At 36.7% G+C, this 19,690-nt stretch overlaps 1 protein-coding gene and 1 pseudogene across 1 annotated transcript; both read left to right on the forward strand.

Annotated features, from left to right (window-relative positions):
- The first annotated feature begins 266 nt into the window (after positions 1-266).
- On the forward strand, positions 267-14,503 carry LOC147497264 (uncharacterized). Its single transcript, XM_086562823.1, has 8 exons — positions 267-390; positions 678-685; positions 864-1,049; positions 12,317-12,451; positions 12,536-12,596; positions 12,666-12,787; positions 14,106-14,258; positions 14,329-14,503. The coding sequence occupies exons 1-8, from the start codon at positions 267-269 to the stop codon at positions 14,350-14,352; spliced, it is 813 nt and encodes a 270-aa protein (XP_086418949.1). The 3' UTR covers positions 14,353-14,503.
- LOC147497265 (armadillo repeat-containing protein LFR-like) lies at positions 14,427-17,380 on the forward strand (annotated as a pseudogene).
- Positions 17,381-19,690: the final 2,310 nt, after the last annotated feature.

Raw genomic sequence — 19,690 nt, forward strand, 5'->3', positions numbered from 1 at the left:
GGGCCCAATAGGTTAAACCCCATGCGTTTAAACTCCTTCGCGTTCTTTATCTTCTCCCCGCCTCCAAGAACAGCATCGAACCATTTAAAAAAAAAACCACTGCAACCCACTCCAATTTTTTCCAATAGAGTTTCAATTAAAACTCCTCCCCACCTTGCATTCCACCCAAATTCGAATTCCAAACCCTAATGGCTACTCAAAACCAAAAAAATCTTCTAGAACAAGCTTTTGCTTTTAAACAATTTTCACCCTTTTATGATACTTAGATGATTAGTAGGAGGTGGAAAGGGTTGAGGTATTCGGCAAATGATTTTTATCTCACCGATTTGGTGTTGAGTTTTTATAAGAAGAGGGAGATTGAGGGTCGGAAGATTTTTGTGAGAGTGAATGGTAAGAGGAGGTAATTGTGTACAGATGTGTTGTCTAATATTCTTGGCGTTAAGGCAAGACGCCTCACACTGACATTGCAAGAATCTCAGTTCGAAGGAATCGAGGCTTTGATGCGAGAGACTGTATTGGAAGGGCAGTATAATACAAAACTGCATTGTGTTCGACAATCGTCTCTGAGAACCAACCAGCTACTGGCTGTAGCTCAGTGGATTAGACGGAATGTCATTTGCACTACGAAAGTCAGTGACATTAATGCGAGCAGCCTGCATGTTCTCTGGGTCTTGCAGGAGAAGAGGTATGATTTTTGCATCCTCGACTTTTTGTTAGCTGAGATTCGATGTGTTGGTAGTAATAATGCACCCTTACCTACTTTGATTACTAAGACTATGAAGCAATGGGGCTGTGTTCCGAAGACTGATAGGATTATGTTGAAGTTACATGCAAATCCACGGATTTATAAATAATGTATTCAGAGAAAGTGGAAGTTAACTGAGGATAGGGGTGTTGAGACGGAATCGAGTGAGGAGGATGAGGATGAGACGTCATGTTTTGATGTCGGAGTTTGGGAAAAGGCTACTACGGATGAAGCCCATGCCTCCTTACTGCATCGTGGCATGTGTTCTCTTAATACCATCTGTGAAGATCTTCAGACTAGGCAGGTTACAATTCATGAAAATTTTAAGAAGATCAGCGATAGTTAACGGGATATCCTGGTTAACATGGAGACTCTCGTCCAGCGTGAGAATGAGTGTTGGGGAACCATGAATGCATTTATGGAACAACAACGCCGATTCTAAGTAGAAGTTCTATGACGCTTGCCACCTCATAAGGGTTCTTCTTCTGATGAATCTGTGAGGCATGAGCATCGTCAGCGTAGGACGGATGACTCTGGCCCATCACCGTCGCGTGGCTAGTTTATTTTATTCTTGTTGTGTTAAGACTTGTTTTCTTGTTTTTTGTAGATTTTATTTCCAAATTGTTAGTTAAGTAGTTAATATTTGGATTCTGTAATTGTTATTTTTTTAATTTAATTTGAAGTTATTTTAGTTTCCAGCATATGTTATGTTTTGTATCGTGAATCCCACCCTTTCAACTTGTTTGTGGAATTATTTATTTAGAAATGCCTCTAATCATATCCACACATTTTTTGTCGAATTATTATTGTCTGCTTGATAATGATTGAATTATGTGAGAATGTTGCTAAATTGGTGTTGCTAGAATTAGCAAGTGTTGTTTGGTGCAACCTCAAGGAATCATAATTAGATGATTGCTATTTTAATTCCAGCCAAAAATCTATTGGCTTGGTTTTGGAGCATGCCTCTTGTCTATTTCTATTTTGGATTTAGAACTGTCTTATTCCATCATGTTGCCTTAACTAGTTGGGAAGCTTGTGGAACTTAGAAACTAGTTCTCTATAAATCCTTGGTGCACTCTCAACTTCACATCACACCACTCACTTTGAATCTCCCACTTTGCCTTTGATTTTCACTTCATAGCACTCATCATACACGGAGCACGCACGCCCTTTACTTTGCCTAAAGTTAAAGCGCGTCCGCCCTCAAATCACTGGATATCGAGCAAGGCAAGAGCGCACCCGCGCCCTTCACCTCCACAACCACTTCCAGTTCTGATTATTTGTAGGTTCTTCCGTGGTTATTTCCAGCAGTTCTAGAATGTGTTGTGTGATATGAAGTCTCCTCAGATCATATTGGAGATGTCATTCGAAGATTTATTCGCCAGTGACACGTATGGATCTTGGTTCCGTGACGTGATCATACAGGCAGGATGGCAGCCTTTAATGGTAAGCTCTGATGAATTATATTCTCCTACACTTACAACTTATTTTTATAAGCATTGTACATTTTTTGAAAGACTGGATGGAGAGCATGTGTTCTCCATCACCATTGAGGATAAGACAATGGATATCACCAAGTTCTTATTAGCATTTGCTATTGGGCTTTCTATGCCTGCTGAAATTCAAGACCCATGGGGCTATTGGGTAGATAATATGTATGTCTACACCTATGAGTTTTTGCATGAGGCCTACGGGGTAGGAATTTCTGTATAGAGGACCAAGGGCTATATAATGTACCCCTTGGTAGCTTGTCCCTTAATGTGGGCACGGTGATGTTTTTTATCATGCTAAACATATTATGGGAATGGCGTTTTTCTTCTGCGAATGATGCCACTTGTAACATCTTCCTTGCTTTAGCCACGGGGCATATGCTCTATGACCTTCCCCAAACCTTAGTTTCTAGTTTAGCACTAACCCATAGTATGAGGCATAAGCATCTTCTTATGCCTGTCTTAGTTTGTCGAATAATGTTATGTTTCTTTTCGGATTTTTGTGCCAGTTTCACGGATTAGATTAGGGTTGACATTGTGCAACCCACCAACTGCATTATACGCTCATTCCGTGCAATAACTTGGTTGGGGTGGAGGCTACAACCTAATTAGGTTGCCCCTTACACCCCATCCGACCAAGTGGCGCTTAACCGGTTAGCAATTGTAGATGATAAATGGCGTGAGGCCTGGCAAATTATCATGGCTTGGCAGGATGCCAAGGAACCTCAATTCTTTATAGAGGAGGAGGACAACGAGTAAATGTTGGATATGAGGTAAGTTTTTATTTTTGTTAGTGTCTGCTTATGTCCTAAGCAATTTACTTCTTGTTATCCCCATAACGGGTGGAACTCATATAGAGTTGCGTCTGTTTTTATTTATCTATATTAGTATGTTTTAAATTTGTTTTGCAGATGTTCTTCAATTTTCACGCGTTTCCATGGTATTTTCTACCCTTCTTACTTTAATACTTTGAGGACAAAGCATGTTTTGTTTGGGGGTAGCATAGAAACACGCGTAAATCAAGGCACCTATTAGGATAATACATGTATAATATGCACTTGTTTTATAGTTAAAAAAATTCAAAAATTCAAAAATATAAATAAACAGTTTATGATATACACTTAGGAATATTGGTATTGTTTCTTTCTCCATGATGATATTAGTCTAGATATTTCACATTAGCTCTTACATTATAATAGTTTTTAGAAATTTAGGTTAATATGTAGGTAATAATCATTGCATCTATCTATAAATATATTGCATGAGTATCTATGATTGTTTGGCAGTAAGTTTATGAAATCTAGGCTAGAGTACTTATTCTACAAATCCAGTGAGAATATAGCCTAAAGCCTTATATGAGTAAAATATTTGAGAAATGACACAAAGGAGAAGTAAATTCTGAATAGAGAAATCACACGTCCACTTGCTTGATCATTCTACCATATCATAAGCGAGAATTTAGGCCCTCTTTGATTCGATATAGCCAGAAATTCAAACCTTATGAAATAATTTTCCGCTAGTCGCCCCTCTGAGCCTTTCTTTATTCTTTCATAAACCGCAAATCCTTTACCCTTTTACAAAACAAAATAAAAATAAAAATCAGCCTACCCATTTTTGAATGAGTCTGAGAATAGAGATGAAATGAAGAATAGAAAAGAGAAAGACCTGTGAAACCAAGAATTTGTTAGTTGCTTCAAATAAGAAAAGAAAGTTTCCATCTAAAGAAAAGAAAAATAAATAAATAAAATAAAAAGTTGGAACTCAAAAATATAATCAAAAGAGTCAAAAGCCAAAAGAAAAAGAAAAAAATGGCTAAGAATGGAAACAAAGTGTATAAGCAAAATAAAGAACAAGGTTTTCTCTAGTTACATAATATGAAGACTCTATTATCTCAGATTGGTTCTTTTTTAATATTAATTTCCTTCCTTCTTAAACCATCTCCTAATCCCTGCAACACCTAATAAAGACCTCTAACTCAATTAGGAATAGGTTAGTATGATAGTAAGTGGAAGATGTGTTTGATCGACTTCGACTTCCTTGTGTGTCATTGAGATTGTAAGGTAAAGTGTGCCCACTGCACACTGGAGTGAGCGAAACTTGAGTGGAAAAATTATAGTGTTTTTTGTCTTGACATATATGTGAGGACCTACTTAAAGACGTTATTCCAAAGTTTCTTAAACAGACCTGTTATTGTATTTCATAGCATAGTTCATTATATATATATATATGTTTATTCATAGATGATTGATTATTATGCACGTATTAGCTAGTGAGATGTATAGATATCTAAGAATAAAGTAGGAAACAGTAATTTTATTTCTTAGTCGTTGTAGTACAGATGAAGTTTGTGAATACCTTCTCTGGAAAACTCTCACGAGGCTATAACTCATCCACTAGGGAATTCCTAGTGGTTTAAGGCCTTGTTGCATATGGTCAATGCAATCGCACTAGGTGAAAAGAGATTAGTTAAAACTCCATTTTTGGTCACTTATATTAATTTCTCATATTTGCTTGAGGACAAGCAAAATGCTGTTTGGGGGTGGTTTTATAAGAGCCCAAAAATGTAGTTTTAGCCCCTTAATATCATTACATTTAGATCAATTATGTGTATAATAAATATGAGTTAGACTGTTTACGTGCGTTTATGTATTTCAGGTATTGGAATCAAATATGTGAAGAACCATGTCACTTTTGCGAGATAAAGGATCAAAGGTTGGTTGCTAAGAAGTTCTATGATTAAAAGCCAAGATTCAAGGACAAAAAGCCTTTTTAATGCCCAGTCAAAGCTGAAAACTCAAAGTCAACGCGGGCAAAAATAGAGCAGAAAAGTCAACAGAACTTCTGCAAGCTTTATCTTTGGGCTTAGACCTCAGAATTGGGTCTATTATTTGTTCAAAACGACCGGCTCGGAAAGAGCTTTCTAATGGTCTAATCCTTGACCTAATCAAAGGAGAAGAAGTAGACAAAAAAGCTGTTGCAGTAATTTCCAACAAAGAAACCGTTTTTAGACATTTGTAATTAGGTTTTGGGCTTGATTTAAGGGCCCAAAATATGCCTCCAAAGCCCATGCACAAAATTATAAACCTAGACCTCTCTTATATAAAGAGGACTAAGGCATAACTCTCAAGATACTTAGACTTAGACTTATACTCAAAGATAAAGGAGATGATGTAGAAGTTGTTCTTCTGCTTTTGAAGAATCCATAAAAGATGAACCATTGCCTTACCTATATCCGGAAGTTTGGCTGAGCCTAGTAGGTTGTAGGCTGTCCACTGAGATACTGCTAGCTGGTTCCTTCGTAGCGAACTCTGAAATGTGTAGTGAGACTTGGGGTTTTTAACCCCCTCAAGAAGTGTCTCTACCATCATTACGTCGATGGTCTTACCATTTGAACATAAGCCTTCAGAAGAATCCCCAGAACTCCATTCACCACCTCCTTGGTAAGCTCCAGCGAGTGGCCATCCTTGACAACCATGATGTGGTCATCCTCCCCTCTAAGCATGCAATTATAAAACAAAATAGTAAAAGAGGGAGAATAAGCCGCACCTTCCAACAAAACTAAGGGTTCCCATCCTTTCTTCTAATCTCAACCTTGAAGGGCACTTCAAACAAATCGGAATATAAGAGGTTTTGAAAATTTTGCTCCAGCATGATTTTAAGAACTCGAGCCATTTAGAGTAGGTATTGATAAAATTGGGGTTTTGAGTTGGAATAGGGGTTGAAAATAGAGCAGACTGTAAAAAAAAATTGGGTGGCGGTGTGTTGAGGTGAGGTCGCAGTCGCCAATTTGATAGGGACGATCGCGAGCTGGTGTGGGCAGCTAAGGTTGGGGGTTTTTGTGATGGAGAAGATGGAATGTGGGTAGTCACGTGGGCGAAATAGTTTGATAGCACGTGCCTCTTTAATGAAATTGGAATTTTGGCCCAAGCCCAAATGAAATCAGGAAATTCCGATCTTGTTCTCAGTGCCTTGCCAACTTCAAAAGCTTATCCACACTTTGTTACTCATCCAATCTTGACCCGTGAGGTACCAAAACTATCAGCATCGAAAATACAACGTAACGGTATAGGGTACACTCACATCCAATGGTGGATAATTGTATAGGAACTGTAGGGAAATATGTATTGATAAAAGAAAGAAAATTTTAATTAATTTTTTTGGGTTTTGAATAAGTTTGATAGAAATTTTAAAAAGGTGGGTTGTTTTAAGTCAGATCCCCAAGACTTTAAAGTTTTTGAAAACTTGAGTCAATCCCAACCAAATAGCTAAATTACTCTATTAGACTGAGCGTAATGCACTGGGGGATAACACATGTAGACTTTATAAACATAATTATTATGAGGTTGAAGACCGGGGCAAGTTGGTGTTTGACAGTTCAAGCACCAGCCTTCTCTCATAGCTCGTCTCTTGTGTGCGAATGAACTCTTATCTAAACTAGGAATGATTTTCGTTATATGTGTCCATATCTTAAACTGCAGTTTTCTAGGAAGTGCTTGCACACGATCATTGAAACTGATCCATCTAGTCTTTCTAGGTGGAGGGTTTTTGTTTACTCCAGAAGATATTTTTGAAGAGTTTTTCAGAAACGAGAGAGATTTAGAAGGGGAAAAGATTTAAACGAGAGGAGAAGGATTTTTAAGAAATACAAACTTTGAAAATTTGTACAAATATGAGTTTTTTGACGTCAGATTCTCGAGACAAAATAGAAAGGTGGAGGTAAAAGATAGAATTAAACAGAGAATAGTATCACTTTGGGTTACTCTATTTGTTTAATTCTAGTTTGGAGATGCCTTATTTTTATTTTTATTTTAGTTGGTTTTCTCATTCAAAATATATCTATATCCATATAGAGGTTTTGCCAAGAAGATAAAATTATACGTTAATCCGGTATCATTTTGGTTACTCCGGTGTATAATTTTCATTTTAATATCATCTGGTTTTCAAAACTATGGAGAGATATTTTAAGAAACTCGTACTCAAAAGCTGTGATTCTAGATGTTACTATTTCAAAACAAATCATGAAAGATAATCTTAAGCAAATTTCATGTCAGCTCTGTGGCGAACCCAATCTAGACAAACAGAGCTTCAGCTATGCAAGTTGGGGGATTTACTGTGCAAGGCATGGAATGTCCTGACCCAGGCGAATAGTGATAGGGTTATATACTAAAAGCATTACTTTTGTATTAACTCTAATTCTTTATATTTTGAATGAGAATCATATGGGCAAATGTTATGCATATTATATATGTTATTAGTTATATGCATGTGTCTAATACTTTATATTGTAGATGATATGGTGTGTGGTGACACACAGAAAATCATATCATCAGTACCTTATAAAGTATAAGTAAACGTTCACAACCTAAATGGATTTGGACAAACCATTAGTGCGGTTGTAGTATAATCTAGTATTAGTCTATCTTGACTACAGGATTACACTAGTACACTTTGTGTGTATTGAACAGGACCAAGTGAGGTTGTTTCTCTTTATACTTATTATATAAGAGAACAAACACCTCTGTTATTATGGATGTTTGTCCTCTTAATCCGGATATAATAATGGGCACTTACGTGCATTGTACATTGCTTTAAATCATCAATGAGTAAGATTCATTTGTGAATCAACAAACTCGATGGATTGGGTAATGACATTTTATGTAAGGTGTGTTGTTGATTATAGATGGAATATGTGACCCGCAGGAAGTCGGGCTGATGATGTCCCTTTAAAGAGCTCATAAGGATTGTCATGTAAACCCTGCAGGTGGATTTAATCCGACATGACAATGAGGTTGAGTGGTACTACTCAAGGACATAAGAAGTTGATTAATGTAGTTGTCAGTAACTTGACTTAATCAACAGGCATTCGATATCTTAAATATGGGGAGATCAACAAGCATATAATATGGAGCCCATAAACGTAACATATAATTTGGGATTATGGCGGTAGTGCAACAATGGCCTTTAGTGGAATAAGTCATTTGTTAACGGACTTGGGCCGTGTGTTCTGGGCGAACATGGGAAGCCCAAGCCCGTCAGGAGGCCCAACCCTAATTTCTCCTCATGGTCCCTGTTGTAGCCTATAAATAGAAACCTCTTTCTCTGGCCGTTTTTCTCAAGGTTTTGCTCAAGAAAAGTAGATCTAAAAATCGGTTCCAAACTTTGTGAGTGAGAGAGGCCAAGAGAGAAAGAAGAGGTTGGAAGATCGTTGCCCACACAACGTCCACTCTGTGCATAAGAATACAACAGAAGATCAAGAGGTTACTGATTCTGGATTCTCAGAGTTATCACAGCTGATCTACAGGTATGTTTTCCAATCAAAATCGTGAACCCCATTTATTCCGCTGTGCATGGTTTTCACGGTTTGTAGAAATTTACATTCTAAAATAACGGTTCCTACAAAGCTCGGTGATATAGGCGACCCTTAGTAAGCAAATCTTATCTCAAATCACCCCTAGATTGCGTTATTCTAGGGGTTGATCTGTGTAAAATCCATTGCCTATTTTGAAAAATCACTTAACTATTGATGTATCGAGAAGCTATCATTAACAGCACAAAGAAAACAAACATTTTTGAAAAATAAGTGTAAAATAAAGAAAAGAAAAATTGTATACTCACTCCACAGGTTCACACTTACTCCAACGACGAGCAAAAAGTGTTTTACAAAGAATATACGAGATAGGCTGTGGACTAAGGCTCTAACACTTACAACCACACCCTCCAAGTGGAGAGGTCCAGTTACCTTATTGATGTATCCCCTTAAAGCAAAAGATGGAATGGAATGGGAAAGGAATACATCAAGAAAGAAGAGTCAATCCTCGTAAATGGGATGATTAAGAAAGATTTTTTAGTGCTCCAGCTTCGTTCACATCACTTGTTACTTCAAAGGCTGTGTTTGTTGGTTTAGGATTAGGAATAAGTTAACCTGGGAACACACCTTTCTGGGTTTTATCTTGGGCTAACAAGTTCAGAAATTGTTACATGGATGCTAGGATTTGGGCTTGTTGTTGTATGACAGATAGCATTATTTCGGTGGGCTTATCTGTTTGGACACTAATTGATGGTGTAACGGGAACTAGAGGTCTCTTTGGTTGTTGATAGGTGGGTTTTGATAGTTCTGGTTAAACTAGGATTGAACCAATGCTCCATTCTGATTGTTATAGGTACCTTGTCCTTGTCATTGTCTGAATGTATTTGTTGGTTTGTGGAAACTTGGTGGTGTTTGGTTTTGTGGAATGTTGGTCCATGCGAAGTTTGGATGTTGTCTCCACGGTGCATTTGCAATTGGTACATTGAAAGCACATATTTTTTTCTGGCTGAAGTGCTGATAGGTTTGTGATCAAGGGACAGGTGGCATCTATATGATTTAAGCTTAGACAGAAATTGCATGGTGAGGTATTTACGTTCATGACAGGATGAGGGGTTTGGTTATTTTGTTTGGTTGTGAGGGTTTCGATTAAGGTTTTAATTTCTGGATCTGATTTCACCTCAAAAATACCACTAGTCTTAGATGTACTGGGTTGGACTATTCTGAAATTCTTTATGTCGCCCCAATGGGTACTCTTTTTAGCTTGGTTTTCAAGAAAGGTTAAGGCTTTAGTTGCACCTCTATCCAAAACATTACCATTACTCATGATGTCGACGATTACTTTGTGTTCTGAGAGAAGGCCTTTGAAGAAACATTGGACAAGAGTGGATTTTTCTAGTTTATGGTGAGGACATGAATAAAGTAGGTCAGAGAATCTATCCCATGTTTCGGAAAATGTCTCACTCGGACTCTGTTTGAAGAACTGTATCTTGCTTCTTATCTCTTCTATTTTCTTCGGCGGAAAGTACTTCTTCATGAAGGAGAACACAACATTTCCCCATGTATCGAAAGAGTAAACTTTCTGTGAAAGAAGCCAAGCATGACTCTTACCAGCTAGAGTAAAAGGAAACACTCGTAGCTTAACCTGATCGTCGGTGACACCCAGATGATGAAAGGTATTACATACTTCATGTATCCGTCGTAGATGCTCGTATGGTAACTCGTGGTCTAACATGTGGAAGATGGGTAGAAGATTGAACATGTTTGGTGGAATGCGAAAATCGCTCATGAGCGGAGTGAGTCGTATACAAGATGGAGGCCCATCTTGCAACGGTGTGTGGAAGTTGGAGAGAGGATCACTAGTACAAAAAAGGGTTTTTGTGACTGTTTTAAAATGTTATTTGTGACTGTTCTATTCAAAACGGTCACAAATAGCAGAAAAGGGCTTTTGTGATTGTTTTAAAAAGTTTTTGGTGACGTGCTTTTTCAAAATGATCACAAATGGTTTTTTTCTAAAGGTGTATATGTGTGGAGAACTATTTGACTATTTTATTAAAATAGTTATATGTTCCTGGACTTTATGTAACAGTCATAGAAGACCAAATTCTAATTTTTTAGTCCCACCCCACAACTGCACTAAAAAACTACTTTGAAGCCCACGTTTAGTCTCCCGACCCACTTTCTTCAAACACTCAGGTTATGCTTCAGAAAAAAGGAAAAAATATAAGAAAAAATAAACAAACAAAATGAATCACACGATCTCTCATGACACTTTCTTCACTTCTGTCAATTAGGATTATTTTCTAAATACCAAGCGACAAACTAATTTCACTTCCCACCTATTTGTTTTGGAAAATTAAGAAAATAACCAGAAAAAACCCTTAAGCTAATTGTTTGTCCTGTCTCACCCACTTGATGCTAGCTTCTCTCACTCACTCAACCAAATACAAATTCACTCATTTTTAGTGTTTTTAAAATAAAGATTTCATTTCATTTATACTAATATTTTGTTTTGGTGATTTTGTAGGTTGCTTTGTAACACTTTTTTCGGGGTACCACTACTGTATTCACAAATCTTTATCGGCAGATTTTGAAAGGAGTCGCAGAGGAAGAAGCAAGGCAAACAGGTTTAGAGCTCTTTGTCTCTCTCATTCACCCCCTTTAATATCCATTAATTGTTTTTCAATTTCAATAATATAGCATGTTTGGGTTGTTAGGGTTTAGAATTGGGGTTTCAAGGGTTTAATTTATGATAAACATGGTATATTTTAAATTCCACGTTGCTATACATATTACATTTTTTTTTTCAACTTCCAAATTTCTCTTCACATCAATTCGGGTATTTCCAGTTCTCTTTACTCGTTTAAGCATAGTATGGGTTTGTTTCAGTTTTTAAATGATTGAATTGATTTCTTATTAGTTTAAGCATAGTATGGGTTTGTATCTGTTAATTGTGTGAACAGTTGATTTCGCTATGGACTGAACTGATTTCAATGAATCGTCCTTGCTCGTTTTTATTGTAAGCAAAAGTAATTTCCTTTGTTAATAGGTCATGGATTAATTTTAATGCTTTCAATTACCACTATATATTTTTGTTTTAGGTTTTAGAGTGTTAAAACTTACTACTTTCGAGATACCCCAATATTTAAGAACACCTCACTACAAGAGATGGGATTTTTTGCTACGGAATTATTTGCTATGCTTACAATGCATAGCCAATAGATATCTTTTGCTACGCTTTCAAACGTTGCTATTGCTTTTTTGAATTAGGTAATAGATGATATTATCAACAATGGTTTTAAGCGTTGCTATATGTATCTCGCATTTTCTCATAATTAAATTAATTTTTTTTGTATTATTTAGCTAGTATTAGCTACGCTTTTAAGAGTAGCAAATATTATTTACTTTCAGCAACGCTTGAAAGGGTTGCAGACACTATTAAGAAAGGGAAAAATATGTGGTTCAATAGCTAGGTTTGGCAACGGTTCAATAAGTGTTGCTGATTCTATGCTCACAGTGAATTCCAAAATTTGTAAAATCTTGGACAATGCTTTCAAGCGTTGCTGATAGTCTCTGTTATTGGCAACCTCTTGTTACCTTCAAATTAGTTTTGCAAGAAAATTATTGTCCACCCTTGCATCCGCTGTAGATAATAGGCACTATTTATTTATTCTTCCTACGCCTATCATTTCGTTAATTAGCGCCCTTATTTTCGTCAAAAAATTTAAAAAAAAAAGAAAAAAAAAACCTCAAAAGAAATAAGGACAAAGTAAAAAGAGGGGTAGTTTGTTTCAAAATAGAAACCCACTCCTAGACTTAGCCTCTTCGTCTGCACTCGGCCCTTTCTTCTTAAATCTCTCCACCAGCAACACCAATTCTCCACCTCAACAGCCATTTGAACCTATTGTTCAGGTAATGAAACCGCTTGTTTATGTTTGTGGTTATGTTTCACAAACACATATTCAAAGAAGAGGGGTCTGAATTTTGAGATTTCAGGTATTGGGAAGTTCTGTTGCTTCGTTTTTTGGGATTTCAAGTGCAGCATTCTATCTCTTCGGTATGGCTTTACCATTTCCTCTCAACTTTTAGGGCTTTCGTCTAATATACGCATTTGGGTTTATTTCAGTAGCTTCTGGGATCGCAAGACTTTCTGTTGGACTTGATTATGGTTGTCTTCTTGGTCTCTCTTATCACTTCATGCATGGATTCTCTGAGATGTTGCTGCTCCTTCATTCTACAAAATCCCATGTGAGCCTTTTATTTTTTTAATTTCATTTAATGGTTCATTTACTTATACAAGGATAAAATTTTGATTTTGTGAGATGGGCATGTTTATTTTTTCCATTTTAAATGATTTGGTTGATTTGGGTTTTGTTCTGTTTAGCTTCTCTATAAATGTAACTCAAATTTTAGTCATTTCATGATCCATTTACTTAAATTTTAGTCATTTCTTGATGTTTCTCAAATGTGTGTTTGGAGTGATTGTGAAATTAGTTGAACAAAGAGCATAGATGGGGAAAATTGGGTTGATGTTGGTTTTAGTTTATCTAGACGGAGAAATGGAAAAAAGGTGGTGTTAATAATGTGGTTTGGGTTTAGGGAGATATACTACTATGGTAGAATTTAGGAACTTTGTACTAATTAGTTATTTGTTTGTGTTAACAATGGGGAACTTTGGGTTAATAGTTAGTTATTTGTTTTATATTTAGTAACAATGTTTGGGCCATTGCCTTTGGTGCAGTATGAATTCCACCTATCAACTCTTACGTTCACATTGATTAGAGTTGGTTTGATTAGACCATGTTCCATTGCCTTCGGTGCAGATCAGTTGATGTGTTGCCTATGATGAATTTATTAATATATTTGCTACATGTTCAAATAACTTGTTGAATCAAGGTTCTGCCCACTCACAGAGAAAAGTTAGCAGAGAGGTATGGGTTCTTGCCTTCTTGGACTTAGTAATAGAGCTGCACTTTGGGTTCTTGGGCTTAGTAATTGTTTTAACGAAATCTTCATAAGTTTCAACATCAATGTATTATTATATTTGTGAGTGGCTTCTTTTATAGAGTGAAACAAGGGAGCCCATTAACACCAAATAGAACCTAGGTCCTGACTTAACAATACTCTTGCCTGCTTTAGCTTATGTTATGCTAGGCTCATTTCATATTTGATTTATTTTGGTGTCATTTATACGCTTTTTTCTAGTAAATCTGTTTGCTAGTGTTTGTTTTTTGTCATATAAAGTATAAAAATGTAATATAATGGAGTTAAAACTTCAAATTCTTTTAGGTAACAATTACTACACACTTTTGGGGCGGCTTGACACAAGGCTGATTTTGTGTCAGAACACAAGTTCTGAAGTTAATCATCTTTTAGGTTGTGCTTGTGACCCTAAAATTCACCCTGATGTTTAACTAAGCTTAGTTTTTAGTCTGGCATACCTGGATCTAAGTTAGAGTTGCACTTGAGTATGTGACAAGCTTGGCATTTAATAAAAATAAAAGCAAGTGTTCTTGTAATGAATTGTTATTTTTTTTCTTAGGTTTTTTATGGTGTCCTATTGTAGTATTTTGTTGTCATTACAGATAAGAAGTCATTGAACTTCAAACTCTTGAACTTGTTGGTTAAACCATTGATGGAGATGAGCATGGACACTCTGTACTTTGTAGCAATTTGTGCTCGGCAAAACATACATCACACCAGAACTCAATTTTGTGAGGTACTTTCCAGCTTGAATAAAACAACTTCCTTGTACTAGTTTTTTTTACTAATGCACAGACATCTTGCAGAGACGAGTTCTTGGCCTTCTATGAAGACATTATTTCTTTTAAGGATATGGCCCACGATATTTCCATGCTCCGATTTCCGTCATGTTGTCATGACACTAATGGTCTTGTTAATGTGCGAGTATTTGATGCATTGTCCAATAAGACGTGGGCGTGACATTGCCATTGGATCTTTCTTGTGCTCCATGGTTCTGCAGGTCACCAGACAGTCACAGAAGTTCTACCCATAAGTTGTCATATTTCTTCGAACTCTACTGATGTCAACATTGGAGGCAAAACCCAGATCACTTCAGGATTCTCAAGTATGATCTAACCCAAGTCAATGAATTTCTCCTTGCATTGAAAACAAAATATTACTTGGAGTTCACTTTGCTACACATTTTAACAACTTACTGAACCGAGCTTATTTATGCTCAACAGACCTTTTCCCCCACCTCTATTGGTAGTTTTATAGATGATTTAAAAAAGTGACTAATTCTTATTGTCAAACAATTTTACTATCTTTTAGAACTTAAGGTGCTTAAGCAGTGCATGGGTGAGGTTACTTGGCCATGTATCTGACATTCAGTCACTTGATTTTTTGACGGTAATGAACATGGATGAGGACTCTTATTTTTTCAACTCTGATAATTTCAGGTATGTAGTTCTTTGTGGGCTATTTGTGTTTACTTATTTAATTGCTCCGTTATATTGCTTAGTGTGGCACCTTGCAAAATTTATATGTTTGTCTGCATGTGACTTTTATCTCGATGAAGGGCTACACCAGTCACAGACTAAACATGTTGAATTTACCCAACAATCTATACTTTACGGGGGGGGGAGCTTTTACTGGTTGAGTGAGTATAAATTTACCAAGCAAAAGACAACTATGACTTTTTTGTGTGAGTAGCCTGAGTAATTCGTGGTTCTGTCCAAGAAATTTGGTTATGTCCTTCCATAGATTGCTAATTGGTATAAAACCCCCAAATAGATAAAGATTTATATAGGTGCAGACTTGGCTTCAACCTTTTGAGGTGCTGGCTTTGCTTGAAGTACAATTACGTTAATACTGGCTATTTTATATCAAGTTATATTAAGTTTCGCCACCTCTTTTCAATTGCAGAATTCAAGTGGGCTAGTGTGTTAAAAGATGTGAGCTAGGATTTTGGGGCTCCCTTAGAGGAATGAATGCTACCAGTTGGGAAAGCGTTGTGGATTTGTCCAATTTGTTCATACGTGGGTGATTGATTTTGACGAGATTAGGTTATTTTTTCATTTGGATTTAGATTAGGCTGATTATATTTATATGAATTAAATGGGAAATGTGTTATTTATTTCATTACATTTTGCGATTAAGTACAAATATATATTGGTTATCCAAGGGGATTGGAATGTTTCAATGAAATTAGCAATATATATATATATATATATATCAGCCCCGCTCTTAAGCGGACTCAACTTAAACACCGAAATATCGAAATACGAAATATACTCACGAAGGGTTTTAGAAAACCCCAAACCCCAAACTCGCTCATATTCTCTCTCTCCTGTTCTCTCTCCCATATCTTCATTCGTGATTCTCTCTCCTGTTCTCTCTCCCATATCTTCATTCGTGATTCTCTCTCAATGTTATCGCGACTTTCACTCTCTCTCCTATTCTCTCTCAGTATTATTGCGACTCTCTCTCTAAGGATGCCACTAAGATCTTCTCAGGCTGCCCGTTTCTTGAGTCGTTGAGCTTAACCGATATTGAGTTCGACAAGCTAAGGAGTCTTGATATTTGTTGTCCTAAACTTAGGCACTTAGCAATAGAAGATTGTTTTGATGCTAATTTTGGTGACCCTAGTATGGATTGTGATTGTAAGATTGAAGTAGTTGCCCCAGTTTTTTTATCTTTAAAGTTGAAAGTTGATTTAAGTAACAAATACTCTATTGAGATCCCGTCTTCTCTAGTGAATGCTGACTTTGACATGGAGGTTGATATAGATGATGAAGAAAAAGTGATTAATGAATTCAGTTTGGAATATTATGTTCAAAGGTTGGAAAAATATCTAAGAGAAGTCTGCAATGTCAGAACACTCAGATTGTGAGATTGTTAGGTGGCAAACTCTGTTGTTTCTAGGTTCATAAGTGAATACGAGGCATTAGATCAGGATGAAGCGCATCTTCACCATGGCTTAGCACCATCCGCATCTAGTACCGTGAGCTTAGGACGTAAAAAGTCAATAAATCATCATCCCTCTGAATGGTGGTTCGATGAAGATGGCTTGTTTAATCTAGACGAAGAAGGCCGAGTAGAAAAGAAGCAAAGGTCTTTGTTCTTCCGCTTCAATTATCATTCGTAACTTCTCTTTTATCTTTGGAAAATGAGATTATTATGGCTCAAAGATCGTCATTGCTTAGAAACCGTGTTCCAATGCATAGAAGATCATTCCACGAGGATGAGGAGCTTGTAACAAATGCTCTTTAGGCAATTGTGAATTTAGCACCACCTTTGGACCTCGGGATCTTGACTCTTCCAAGCCGTCATATATCAAATTAAACAAGAAATGTGCAATCCAAGCTATCATGGGGATTCTAGGATCCTCTGTCAAGGCCCTTTGTCGCGGTACCGGCCTTGAATTGCTTGGTCGCTTAATAATAAATCGACAATGAACAATTTCTATTGCCTTTTGCACCACGGATATATAAGCGCTTAGTTGATCTCTTGAGTCTACCAAACAATAGATACAAAGCCGCATTTGTTGGAGCACTTTATAACCTTCGTAAGTCAAGATGGATTGTAGGTCAAGCTTGCAAGTGAGCGATGGGCGGTCGACCCGGCTCCTCGAAAGTGATTAAGGCTTCTCATCCCAGACTTGAAGTTTGCGGGAAAGCAAAGAATGATCTTGGAGAGCCCGGTCTCGGGCCATAAAATAGAGCTCTTATTCTAGCTTTTGAAAATGCCTTTGCAGAGATCCTCTTTTCCGATGGAAAATATATTCGCATAACTTTGCCAGGGATTTTATATGAATTGACATCTAGACCTAACAAACAAAGTGAAAGCGCTCATGGCATTTGGGGTGTAGGCGTCTAATTTAGATTGTTCCAAGGAATTTGGGAAATCAAAGCAATAGAAATCTGAGTTTTCTATCACATTAAAACACAAGCAAAGACAATATATAACGTGACAAAAAATGAAGCTAACGGGAAACATGAATTTCATGACTGAAAATCCAAAAAAGAATAATTCAAAGTTGTGTATAGAGAGAGAGATATGTAAAATATAGTCCATCAAAATACTTCACATGGATACAAAAAAGACCTTCATAAGTCTATGGTATTTACATAAGTATATGGTAATACAAGTTCAATCAGAGGAGGCCTATGTCAAAGGGATCAAAATAGCCAACCATCGATATCTGCCAGAAGTTCAACTACGTCCAGTTCAAAAGTTTCTTACTGAGGTTTAGAGGAAGAATGTTTCAACAACGGACGATCCTCGTGCTCGCGGAAGATGTTGTAGCTTCTCTTGAAATTTCCCTAGATAATGCTTTATTGTAAGATCACGTTCCTTGGAAGTGGAGAAAACCATTTTCTCCAAGACCATGACATTCTTCCACAAAATTTCCACAAATTTAAGTCCATATGTATGCCCTAGAAAGCTTTGAAACTCAAAAGACTTGAGGTGGTACATGCATTACAACGGCAGCCCTGTATCTTTGTACTTGTGTGGTGGACTGACCCAATTCTGTGTTGAAATAATACAATGATGGTTAAAACAGTTTACTTTGATAGGCTGATAGCCCCCAGAGTCTTGAAGTATTTGTGTTCATAAATAGAAAGGTACCTCATACCACTCAGTGCAATTCACAAATATCTCAAGGCTCAAGGCAACAACAAAAGCAAAATTAGCGCAAATTATAAAAGAAACCAACAAAAGCTACCAACAGAAGGTACAATAACTTTAAAAGCAAGATTTTGTATTATATGATTGGTCATTACCGACAATACTTCTACACTAAGAGTTTCCAAATTAGGAGAACAATTGAGCAGGTATATTATTGCACAAATGCAATCTCCGTAAAGCCAGGTTTGGGGTATCATATATCTCAGACTGACGAATTGCAAATCTAAAGTTTCAATTTGAGCAGCAGGCTTGGAAAGAACCTTCACTCATGAAAACCCAATATTAGAAAATCTGTTGACAAAAAAGCAATCTCAAAACAAATAAATTATAAACCATAAAGTTAAAATTCAAACAACTAAAGCAAAAACAAAGATATTTCAGGTTGGTGCAGAGAACCGAGTTTATAAATCTCTACTTATGTGGTTATGCATCAATTGAAAGATTTTATCGCCACCTCTAGCTTGAACTCTTTATAAACGAGAATAAATTTATAAGTAATAGGCGCCTAGGAACCCTCTCTTACAAAATTTGACCCGATTACTTCATCGAAATACAAGACAGAGTCAAGAGATAAGTTTGCATCTTGAGCACGTTGATAAGCTAACGACCGCAAACACTCAAGTTATCTGAAATTTTAGTATTCGACGTAAATTGCTCTGACGAGTTAAAACGAAGTCATAATGGTAGCGATTGAAACTTTTAAACAAAAGTCATAAGTAAAATTTCAAAAGTTCATGAGAACTTTTACACTTCAACATTCTTTTGCAGCCAACATCGGTCTTAAACAAACTCAAAACATGTTCGAAAATTTCATATTACAAACAAGTTAAGAACATCCGAATTGTTACACTTAATACCATAGCAACGGGACTACTGAGTCTTCTAGTACAAAGACCACCTAATATATACTACATTTTTCTTTGAAGAATAATAAATATGTGAAAGTACCTAAAATGCGGCTTGAGTTGAATTTAGGCACTCAAACACAAGGGATCATACTAACCTTAACTAACCATGGACATAATCTGAGTGTTCTGACATTGCAGACTTCTCTTAGATATTTTTCCAACCTTTGGACATAATATTCCAATCTGAATCCATCAATTACTTTTTCTTCATCATCTATATCAACCTCCATGTCAAAGTTAGCATTCACTAGAGAAGACAGGATCTCAATAGAGTATTTGTTACTTAAATCAGCTTTCAACTTTAAAGATAAAAAAACTGGAGCAACTACTTCAATCTTACAATCACGTTCCGTACTAGGGTCACCAAAATTAGCACCAAAACAATCTTCTATTGCTAAGTGCCTAAGTTTAGGACAACAAATATCAAGACTCCTTAGCTTGTCGAACTCAATATCGGTTAAGCTCAACGACTCAAGAAACGGGCAGCCTGAGAAGATCTTAGTGGCATCCTTAGGGAGAGAGTCGCGATAATACTGAGAGAGAATAGGAGAGAGAGTGAGAGTCGCGATAACATTGAGAGAATAGGAGA

This window comes from Coptis chinensis, chromosome 5 (assembly GCF_015680905.1).
Source record: "Coptis chinensis isolate HL-2020 chromosome 5, ASM1568090v1, whole genome shotgun sequence".
Lineage (NCBI taxonomy): Eukaryota > Viridiplantae > Streptophyta > Magnoliopsida > Ranunculales > Ranunculaceae > Coptis > Coptis chinensis.